We start from the raw sequence: 12287 nt of genomic DNA, 5'->3' as shown, positions 1-12287 counted from the left end.
GTCAGACAGACTCTCATTGGCTGCTGCAGCGCCCACTGCAAGAGCCGGCTCCCTTCCGACTCCTGCAGTGGGTAATGGGAGAGACGTCATGACGTCTCTCCCATAATGCAGAGCGCACCTGCCCGAGAGGGCTGACGTGCGGACGTCGCAGCCGCGGGGGCGGGAGCCGGATCGTGGATGCAGGTAAGTTTTATTTTTATTGTATTTTTTGCTATGTATTTGGGGGGGGGGGCTGTAATCAGGGGGACTACTACTGGGGGCAGTAATTGGGGGTGTACTGGGGGGAACCTCTACTGGGGGCACTAATTGGGACCACTATTACTGAAGGCACCACTGGGGGACCTCTACTGGGGGCATTAATCGTGGGGAATACTACTGGGGGCAGTAATTGGGTGTACCACTGGGGGGATTACTACTGGGGGCACTAATCAGGGGGACTACTACTGGGGAACTCCATCAGGGACCACTACTGGGGAGACTACTACTGGGGGCACTATATAAAGGGCACTGCATAGGGGGGACTACTACTGGGGGCACTATATAAAGGGCACTGCATAGAGGGGAGGACTACTGCTGGGGGAACTATATAAAGGGCACTGCATAGGGGGTGACTACTACTGGGGGCACTATATAAAGGGCACTGCATAGGGGGTGACTACAACTGGGGGCACTATATAAAGGGCACTGCATAGAGGGGAGGACTACTACTGGGGGCACTATATAAAGGGAACTGCATAGGGGGGGACTACTACTGGGGGCACTATATAAAGGGCACTGCATAGAGTCGAGGACTACTACTGGGGGCACTATATAAAGGGCACTGCATAGGGGGGGACTACTACTGGGGGCACTATATAAAGGGCACTGCATAGAGTGGAGGACTACTACTGGGGGCACTATATAAAGGGCACTGCATGGGGAGGACTACTGCTGGGGCACTATATAAAGGGCACTGCATAGGGGGTGACTACAACTGGGGGCACTATATAAAGGGCACTGCATAGAGGGGAGGACTACTACTGGGGGCACTATATAAAGGGAACTGCATGGGGGGGACTACTACTGGGGGCACTATATAAAGGGCACTGCATAGAGGGGAGGACTACTACTGGGGGCACTATATAAAGGGCACTGCATAGGGGGGACTACTACGGGGGGCACTATATAAAGGGCACTGCATAGAGGGGAGGACTACTAATGGGGGCACTATATAAAGGGCACTGCATGGGGGGGACTACTACTGGGGGCACTATATAAAGGGCACTGCATAGGGGGTGACTACAACTTGGGGCACTATATAAAGGGCACTGCATAGAGGGGAGGACTACTACTGGGGGCACTATATAAAGGGAACTGCATAGGGGGGGACTACTACTGGGGGCACTATGTAAAGGGCACTGCATAGGGGGACCACAACTGGGGGCACTGCATGGGGGGGACTGCTACTCCATTTTCAAATTTGCCCTTGGCTCCAAATACCCTAGTTACGCCACTACAAACAAGCAAACATACCAATTAATTTTATATATAAGGATAGGATACAAGGACACCTGTTTGCTCTTAGGGTAAATAGAGAATATTTTTAATATGTTTATTTATAATCATTGAATGATTAATTTTAAAGCTCTGTTAGCACAAGTGTTATAATTAATATGAATAGTACAGTAGTATATGTGTCTTTCAAAAACCCTTTAAGCACGTGTTTATGGATGAAGAAAAGCATTAACCATTGTTTTCTGGTATGCAATTAAGTCTTTGTATATTATGGTTTGAAAAGCGATTGCAGACACCAAGCTGACTTGTTTGCTAGTGATGAAAGTCTCTCAGTCAGACAGACCCTGAGTGACACAAATAAAATAACATTTTCATTGAGTAGTAACTGAAAAAGATGATTGATAAGGAATGTTGGAGCAGCGATCTCCTCCTACCATCGTTCCAGCACATTCACAGCCTCAATGAGGAACAAGTCAACTGTTCGTACATTGTCTGATTCCACTACACTGCCCACATTGTTATTTCTTTGTGTCTTACAACGTTCTCATTTATAACAGCAGTGCCAGCCTAGCTCTGCGTGAGACTCAGCGACTTGTTCTTTTCACCACAGTCTAAGCCTATGTTTGAGGGAATCTGTAAAGGGCTAAAGACCACTTAAGATTTGTGGAGGATCAGTTATCAATCACACATTCAAATGAGTATTTATATTTAAACTACCACCATGTATAAGGAGTTGGGTATGATATCCCGGCTGTCGGGATGCCACTAATCAGAATACAGACAGCGGCATCCCGGCAGGCAGAATCCCGACACGCATTGGAGTGAAAGGTTAAGTATTTTCCCTACCCTAACCCCTACCCTAACCCACCCTTCTCGGTGCCTACCCCTAACCCTCCCCCCTTAGTGCCTAAACCTAACCTCCCCCTCCCCGCACCATAATCCTAACCCTCCCTCCCCGTTGCCTAACCCTAACCCTCCCCTTAGTGCCTAAACCTAACCCTGCTAGGTAACGCTACCCTCCCCGTGCACCCCGATACTTACCTTCGGGTTGCCGACGGTCGGGATTTCGGCGCTGGATTAGGACTGCCGGCATACCGCACGCTGGGATGCCGACTACATGCCTGTATAAGGTTATGACTAAATTTAGAAATTTAGAAAGAGAAAAATATTAATTATATAAATCATCATGTTTACTTGCTACTTATACAAATGTATTTTTATAGCAGTCCACAAGCCACCATACACATATCAGTTAGCAATCTGACTTACAGTTGTTCTATCCAGGAGGCAAGGTGAGAATCCCTTCTTAAGTTGCGTACACACGGTACGGTATCTATGAACGATATGAAGAATAACGATATCGTTCAACAATATATATCGTTCATAATGTTAATTTTTATGCAGTGAACGACCAACGATGTGTGTTCCCGCATGAACGATAACGAAAACGAAATCTATGATATAATATTTTATAATATAACGTTCCATCTTATTTGAAAGCAATTCTCACGTGATTTCGATGATTCTTTCTATTTGAATTTCATTGTCACTGCTGGTGCTTTGTGCAGGGTCTAAAAGTAGTTTCTACCTGAGTTTCAGCAATAGCTACACCAATACCAATACACAAACTAGTACAGGAACAAGCTACTGTATATGGTGATGTTTCACGGCACACACATGAAAATCACACATTTATTGTAGTCACAGTTTAACTCTAAAATGCCAATAGTTCCTCCAAAATAAAGGCTCATCACTAGACTGTTTGATAATGCATTTAGAATAGGAAACATTTCTGCATTTTGTCTCAGGCTCATGGTCTTATTGGAAAATAATGGGACACTTGCATTAAAGAGGGGAAGATCTTCGGTTGACTAAGGTGCTATGATCATAAAATTAGCACCATAATGAAAGATTTAAGCTGGGCACACAGTAGACGATGTGCAAATGACGGTGCAATGGTCGTCCAGATTTCCCTTGAACCCCAGAACAAACGATATAGGGCCTGATTCAGACCCACTCGCAAATTGCGGCCACTCGCTGGCAAAAAGGGGCCTGATATTTAAATTAAGCGCTCGCACTGCTTCTCATAAGGACGCCCTCTATGTCTTAGCGAGCCCCGGCAATAAGCGCTCGATAGAATATAAAGACGCCCCCTTGCCACTCGCAACACACGTCATCTCCGGTATTTGAAGGATTAATTGGTAACATCGAGAGCCATCGGAGCTGCTCGCAGTGCTTGAGGTAGACCTTACCCTCCCGCAAGCACTGCGAGCAGTTCAGGGTAAAAAACAACCAAGTGATGTGTTCAATGACGCTACTTTGCTAAATATGCACACCCATTACACTCCCTTCTGATGGTCAGACACGCCTGTGTTCGCAGCACCACTCCCCCGTTCACAAGCACCTTCCCCTGTTACCACCCACAAACGGCACATTCTGTCACTCATTCCACTGGGCAGTCTTTTCAATCCAATCGATCGTATTAGTTTGCGTACGCGCACTGCGACTTATACGCATGCGCAGACGGGTGACCATCGTACAGAGCAAGCGAGCGAGCGCAACTTAGCGTCCGGGTCTGAATCAGGCCCATAGTGCATACACACTATACAATCCTTCAAATGGCCAAACAATATATCTTGTATCGTTTGGTCGTTAGAACGTTAACTGTATAACATTAACATATCACCTGGTTGTCCGACTGGCCGTACACACTAGCCGATTTGCACAGGCAGATTCTTCAGGCAGATCTGAAAATGCGATGAACGATGCACAGGAGCGCGCGATAGTGCGTACACACTGGACGATCTCGAAATGACAAATCGTCCAATATATCGCCTAGTGTGTACCCAGCTTAACATATCGTCTGGTCGCCCAAGATTACCGGCATAGTGCAGCAGGGGACGGTGCCACGATGACGCAATTCAGCGCGGATTGTGTCATCTACTCCACCGGAACGCCCACTTATACAAGGGGGAGCGGACGCTGGTGGGGGGGAGCAGACGTAAGCAGGGAGAATTGCCCACTCTTCCAGGGGGCCAGGAGCAACACACGATTTTCGGGAACCTCCCGAGAGTAAGCAAGTATGCCTTAAAACAATCTATAAAACATGAAGTGAGCAGTGACAGCAGAAGAAATCTAGGCATATTTTTAGTTTAAGGGGCCTATTTATCAACAAGTTTTATCATATGCAACGAGTGATAAAACTTGTTGCGTATGAGTGTTAATTCTAGGTCCGGCGCTGGGTAGGACGCCGGACCGTAAAATGGGCACTGTACCCGAAAAGGGGGCATGGCCACGAGAATAGGGGACATGTCCTTAATATGCACCCCCTTTTCGTCACTCTTGGGGGCTTACACACATGTTGGGCTGCCCCCAAGCTCTCCCCTCATTGTGAATAGATGCCATGTGCATATCTAATGGGAAAACTAATAAATGGTGCTCAAGCCAATCAGCTACCAACTGTCATTTTGCAAAAAGATGACAGTTGGGAGCTGATTGGCTGAAGCACCATTATCATACACAACAAGTTTTATCACCCGTTGCATATGATAAAACTCATTTATAAATAGGCCCCTAATTCTTAATTACCTATAATCTGAGCACATCAGTCACTGACTAATACCCCTTTCAGACATAAGACACAGGAAATATACGGGTCTTTCCTTGGTCTATCAACCCTGGAAATTCCCAGGTCTTAGTCTGCGACCCCCATTCACACTACACCAAAAGCTGGGAAATTCCAGGGTCGGATACGTTCACACTGAATCTGGGTCTGCCCTGGAATTTGCTGTAGATTTAAAGGGGACATTTTTTTTTGTTCACGGTAATGACATAATATAAAAATTTGCATTTTTAGAGTAAAGGCCACAACGTTTGTTTGTTTCCAATGTTTTTGTTATTGAAAACCAATATATTTTTATGTTACAATATAGGAATATTATGAATATAGCCTTTATAAGTTTTGGTCTATACAAAGACAACATTTTCACATAAAAAAGTTAAACATAAAATAATACACACCTAAATTAATTTGCTCCCCAGCCATGTGGTCCGGGTGCCTGCAGTTGATGTAATCTGCAGGTGCACGGAACAGCCTATGAGAAAGTTTTCTTAAAACTCAGGGCCTGATTCAGAGCCGGACGCTCTGACCAGAGCGCTCGCTCTGAATCAGAGCCCTCCTCCATTAAAATGGAACGTCCTCCTGGACGCTCATATAGCTGTGGGTGACCACCCACAGCATATACGAGCGTCCAAAAAGTTGGTCGCGATGGTCTTGACCATCTCGACCATCGGACTTGCGACGGAAACCCTGCGGTAGGGTTTCCCAGCCACAAGTCCTGGAGTGATTTTGGCTCTATAGAGCCAAAATCACTCCCACTGACATCACTAGTGATGTCAGTGGGGCCGGCTTCAGACGGCAGGCGTTCCCATGGGAGCGCCTCCGTCTGGCAGGCACGCCCCCCGGGAAGCCCACCAAAGGGGGCGTGCTGTCAGTCACCATCGACAGCATGCCCCCTTTGGTGCGAGACCCGGAGCGACAGCTTGGCTGTCACAGTCCGGGTCTCGCGCATGCGCACGACGGAGCTCCCTCCGTCGTGCGCATGCGCAGTGGGGAAAATCGACCCAATTGCGAGTGTACTGCCGCTTGCGAGTGGGTCTGAATGACCCCCTCAGGTCTAAAAACCTGGGTTGGATGCATTCACACTAGAGCCTTCCTGGGTTGCAGCTGGGAAAAACCCTGGTACAGAGCAGGGACATGGACCCAGGACTTCGTCCCAGGTTGGTTCTGTTCACACATACCAAAAACCCGGGTTGATGCACGTTCACGTCCAAAAATCTGGGTTTTTACTGTATGTCTGAAAGAGATCATTTGCACCAAGATTATTTCCTGTCACAAAGTGTGTCTTACTTCACAACTTTCAGGAGTCTAAAAAATAGAACATGGGGGGGAGTCAATTAACTGCTATAAGCTACCTTTTCACCGAAAACAACTTATCGTGCGAAAAAATTGCGCAATTCTATTAGTCGATGTTTTCACGGGTGCAAATTCTGCATAGTATTTTGAACAAATTTCTTTTCATCACCTCCTCAGCATGTGAAAAGTTGGGGAAATCCCTATTTTAAGGTAGAATTGTTGGGACTTGGTTTAGAATGGGATCCGGTCAAAATCCCAACAGTCGGAATGCCGGCGCTTAGAATGCCGGCGCCGGAATCCCGACACCTGTCAGAATCATCACGGCAAATTCTGGGGATAGGGGGAGGGTTAGGGTTAAGCACTATGTAGAGGACTAGCGTTAGGCACTAAGTGGGAAAGATTAAGTTTAGGGTGCGGGGAGGGAGAGGTTAGGTTTAGGCACTAGGGAGGGAGGGTTAGGGAGAGGGGGAGGGTAAGGATACTGACCGACAAGAGTCGGTATCCTAGCCCTTTCGGGATTCTGACCACCGGGATCTCGATTGCCGGCATCCCGTACCCAAACCGTTTAGAATCACCGGGACACCTTCCTAAATGACTAATTAGGTAAAAATTATTTTTAAATTAGCTTAATTTGGCCTATAATGACATGTCATTTTAGGTGATAAAGTGCAATGTGCAGGAAAGGGTTAATTGATGTGGGACAGGTATATGGGGGTGTTATATGAATGGGACAGGTGTTTTTGCAGGTTGGTGTTAGAGGCTTATTTTTAAGGTTTTTTAAAGGTGTCTCTAAATGACACAAATATATACTTATAGGCATTTTTATGCTCTCCCAATTTAAGTAGAACATTTATTTCACCCAAAAGCACTTACTTTCTAACATTATTTGACTGATATAGAAAAATGCATATAACAGCCATTTGACACAATTTAAGAACCCCCAAAACTTTTATTAGGGCTGCTAATAGACTTCTATACTGCTATCCTATATCACTTTTTCTGGGATATTGGCAGATGTCCTCATTTTTATCTACACTTATCACAAGTAAAAGCAGCAAGTTTTTTTGCGCAAATGCTGCATCGTGACTTTTGCAATTGAATTGTGCAAAAAACGGGAGCGTGCATAGATGCGATAAGCAAAATGAACGAGCGATAAGCAAAATGAATGTGCGATACGTGCGAAAACTTAATGCAAAAAATGTTTTGCATTATCGCAGCTAATTAAGTTAATTCCCACCATGTCAACCTCAACCATTGATAACCGAGCACAAAAAGGGGTGCTTTTTTCAAACTTTTTAGCATAAAGCCATAGGGCCCATATAGAGGTAGACACATAAGCGCTTTTGCCAGACATTGGAAAAGACATATGCAAGATAAAGTGTATCCAATGCAAACAATCCAAAAGAGTAGTTCCTGTGCGAGGCATACGTCAGTATGTATATGGAAGCATGGGATATGCAGGTGTTACATGTTAGTACTCAATACAACAGTGGCATTACTCTATTTGCAAAACAAAACATAAAAACAAATCTATACTAATATTATAAAAACATATCTGTCTATTTATTTTAAGTTGGCGCAAAAATGATTGAACCGATTTTCATGGAAACTGCATCATTTTGTAGTGGAAACTTCTAGAAATAATCTGCACTTTATTTCATCTCAATATGTGAAGTTAAGGCAGGACAATAACAAAAACAACATTTATTGACAACACCAATGCGTGAGATGTTGCACCAAGCGCGCGGGCGGTAATGAGTGGGGGAAATGGTGCTTTGGGCCGCATTCACTTGATAGGCCAGTGGTTCCCAAACTTTTTTGATTCACGGGGCCCTAGAGTATCAGCATTTTTTCCCACACACCTCAGGGCCAAAAGTTTCTTATTGAGAAATTTAGCAAAAATGAAATTAGTAAATTGTATATGTCACCCCAAGGGCGTCTTTAGAGAGGATGAGGCCCGTGTGTATTCCCAGTCCGGGGCCCCCTCCTCTCTTCCCGGCGGTTAGCAGCTGACTGACATGGCAGGCCTGGCCACCGGAGCATTAGTAGACTCTGGGCACTAGAGTCGCCAGAAAAAACGACAGAAAAAAGGCCGTGGCGGCCATTTTTCCGACTTTTTGTACAGCGCTGACACCCGGCGTGGGACCTCGGAGAGGTAAGTTAAGTAATATGGGTGCAGAGTGTGCGGTGCGGGCCCTCCTATACCCTGCCTCCATTATAGATATGCCCCGGTGTCACCCTTAGGTTCAGTTATGTGATGGTGGACAGGACTGCGCTTCTTTTTGTCCACATATTTTTTGATTGGACAGTCATTAGTGCTGGTTTTGCCTATCACACTAACTAAAAATAATATTATATAGTACTGGACCACCAACCCAAGGCACCCCTGCAAGTACCATGAGGCACCCCGGGGTGCCACGGTGCCCAGTTTGGGAACCACTGGGATAGGCTACAAAGCAGTCTGTGCACAGGGCACATGTGAAATTGGGTGAAGGTGGGTGAAGGAGCTGCTGCCACCAGTCTGACATGGGCCACTCTTGCAACAGGGCAGAAGCAAATTCATCATGGGCAAAGCCGCAGACAACAGCTAGTTGTTTAATACCCTATTAGTATGTGTGCAAGTAGGGTTATGCGGCTAAATACACAAGAGAGAGTAATGTTTTATTAATAAAATCAAAAGTCCCATTTTCCATATTAAATCATTTAAATAAAATACCTCTCCATACATTGTTTATAGCTTAAAAAATATAGAGGTATCATCTTTTTATATCTTTGATATAATAAAGTGACAAAACTAATGTTTTCATCTGTAGAATTCTGGCACTGCTGATAAATATCATCATCTTCACACCTAATTGCACCAGCCCTCCAGCTCCCGCAAAATACATGACTCTTGAAAGGTGCATCTACGTAGGCGTACATGTCTAATTGAGTCGCAATTATGTGAACAGGCTGTATGAACTCTCCCATTTCACCTCTCCAGACTTAAACAACTGTAAATCGCACATGCAGATAAATCTTTATACGGACATTTTCATACACATTTTTAGTGCACCTGTGCATTATGAAAATCCGCATTTTATGCAAAAATCTACATGAGTCCCTTTTTAGGGAATTTAGGGGAATGCAATGTGGAGCTCCAACAAAGCTTATACCCAAAAGCCAAATAAACATGCAAAATATATGGAAGGATTCCCTGTAAGGCTCTGAGCCTTGATTATAAAACACCAATCTTTTTTAGTTTTATACCACTTGACTTTACTACTCTATTGTCGATTTTTCATTCACTTTTCATACATCGAAATATATATTACAAATAAATTCAAAATCGCATGTCTGCATTTTTTTTATACACTTAATCAAAAATTTTTTAAAAAGCAATTAATTTAAATATTCCTCCTCTGCCTGTAAGAATATATCTCTTGTTAAAACACTTACAAATTAACACTAGAAGAAAAAAAGATACATCAGTGTGTGAAATATCATGACTCATATGACTTCTTCCTGTTGTAAAATATGGAAACCGGTAGTTCTATTCCAGTGGAAAGAAGCCTCTGCGGTAACACCAGCAATCCTGGAATTATCATAGATCAGAACTCTCCACCTGTTTGGGATATCTTCACTAGGAATGCCAAAATGACAACCACTAATTGGTGCACCATTAGCCCATGGTCGGTGACCCATCCTGAGCCAGACGGTAATAAATGGACACAGATGCTATCCCTACTGAGGAACCATTTACAGTGATAAACTATTGGATTTAAATTGTATAATCTTTACCAATTGTGTTACTTTCACAAGCAATAACTTGCCTACACAATATCATGTTATTGCAAATGGCTTACCCATCACTATCTGAGTATACAAAGAATGCTACAGTAGCTTTTAATACACAAATTACTATTTACTAGATATATAGTTTACAATCATTTTGTATAATATTTTTATTTCAAAGCAACTAATGTTTAGATCCTCATGCATTAAAGGACTGTCAGAGCACACTCTAACCTGACAACTAAGTGCATGGAAATAATTACTCATAGTAGCCTTGTTCTTCGTATTATTTATGTCTCTTTTGATTTCATTTTGCTTTGACTCCTTTAGAGATACATCCTGTTTCGCCCCCTTACAGGACTTTCCACATTGACCTTGCAAGGCCCTTTAAAAGTTTTTTTTGCTATATTTGAAAGAAATACAAACAAATATCTACAGTACATCCAAACAACATACAAATAATTGTCCAAAGACCTATATGTGTCTTTTCCTAAATGTATCTAAAAGTAGTATAGGGGTGTCTTTGTACACACACCAACGCACTATTAAATAATAACATGGGCTATATCAGTTAGGTTCACAATCAGTAATAAGTGCAGCTCCCTAGAGGTACAAGCATGGACTGATCTCTGGCTCACTGGAGGCAAGCTTTGGTCCATTGCAGATTTCTCTATGCATCATGCGAAACCTGTCTCTACTATATATTATTTCATAAATAAAATTAAAAAAGAAAATACAGCAAATACAAGCTGCCATCAAGCCTTGTGTTAAATTGTACTTGCATTCCAACCTATGTCATTGGAAAATAGTATTTATTGTCAAGACCCCAGAACATATAACAGAATCCAAAGGACAAGGCTAGGTTGCATACCGCAATTGGTGACAGTGTGTAAGAGCTGGGGAGCTGGCCAGTGCTGTATCCCTGGCATATGTACACCCATTCACCCTCAGCACAGCCACTAGCAGCACCTGCAATGGCACATTCATAGCATACAAGGCAGACAGCAATATATCCCCCTTAGCTGCAGCATCCCTATTGTGACTATGCTATTATAGCTCCCTACTATATCACTCACCCAAGCTTTGCAGCCCCAGGACTGTGTAGTGTCACATGCTATATAAGGCAGCTGTCAGTAAATGAAAAGGCTGCATTGAGGTTTTCTTTGTTTGGAGCCACAGTCAGCCCCATCTGAGCCTCCCATATGGAAGACTTCCCTATGTATAGTGAGGCCATCCTGCCTATATATCACCACCATCAGCACAGCCTGGGATAATGCACACAGCAGCCCATCCTCAGGGAGGGCAAGGCAAAGGCAGCCTCTCATCAGTGTATACAATTCTATGCTACAGACAGGCTTTTCTGCCTCTGGCATGGGATAATAGCACTGGAGCGGCATCGGGCATCACATGCCTGGCAAGGTACAGCAGACACAAATGTGAGACTGTGCCATAGCTATAGGTATATACAATGCCCTGCAGATCTATATAGCAGTAGTGTCACACAAAGCATGTGTGTCTGTATGGGAGACAGTCAATGCGCTATTTATATAAGCGGGGCTGACGCACTCTGTGCTCCTGTGGAAGCCTAAGAGGTGAAATGGACAGGCCTAACAAAGAGGGGTACGGTACCTGTATAATAAGTGTCCGGGCAGAATAAATCATAATCCACAGTGCCAGGCTCGGCTTTATATCCAGCAGGTGTCAGGCATGGCTCAGGCAGCGCAGCACTGCAGCACACATACGGGATCCTGTAGGTTAGTAAAGAGAGTGCAGCAATCCGGTCATATACGCAGCATATTCCAGAAACACACACGCTATAACGCTTCCCCCTCCCGCCTGCACCCTCTCCGCTCTCTAGGTACCACTGGGAAGCTGCAGAAAGACAACCACACGCTGCTGCTGCTGAGTGCTGATCACTTGCTGGCAGGTCCTCCCTCTACCCTCCTACCTCTCCTCCCCTCACATCCAGTACACTCTAATGTATGTACATCAACACCTAGGTCATTCGCACCACACACACTGATAGCTGCTGGTACAGGTGTTGCTAGGTTAGGTTGTAATACTGAGTTTGTAGCTGATGAAGCATATACCCCATCCATTTTCT

The 12287-nt window shown here is 44.4% G+C and overlaps 1 protein-coding gene across 3 annotated transcripts in view; it reads right to left on the bottom strand.

Moving 5' to 3' along the window:
• The window catches only part of HECW1 (HECT, C2 and WW domain containing E3 ubiquitin protein ligase 1), a 480815-nt gene extending 468749 nt beyond the window's left edge, over nucleotides 1-12066 (bottom strand). For 2 of the 3 annotated variants that reach the window (XM_088476052.1, XM_088476051.1), the window contains exon 1: nucleotides 11813-12066. Coding sequence is in view for 2 of the 3 variants with exons in the window: in XM_088476051.1 (XP_088332177.1) it covers nucleotides 11813-11845 (33 nt within the window). In the remaining variant the exon portion in view is untranslated. The remainder of the gene's footprint in view (nucleotides 1-11812) is intronic. The other variant, XM_088476053.1, reaches the window with a different exon arrangement.
• Between the last annotated feature and the right edge of the window lie 221 nt (nucleotides 12067-12287).

The sequence above is a fragment of the Taudactylus pleione genome, unplaced genomic scaffold (genome assembly GCF_031769625.1).
Source record: "Taudactylus pleione unplaced genomic scaffold, aTauple2 ptg000181l, whole genome shotgun sequence".
NCBI classification, from domain to species: Eukaryota; Metazoa; Chordata; class Amphibia; order Anura; family Myobatrachidae; genus Taudactylus; species Taudactylus pleione.
The sequence above is the reverse complement of the archived record's forward strand: the minus strand, read 5'-3'. Positions and strand labels throughout refer to the sequence as shown.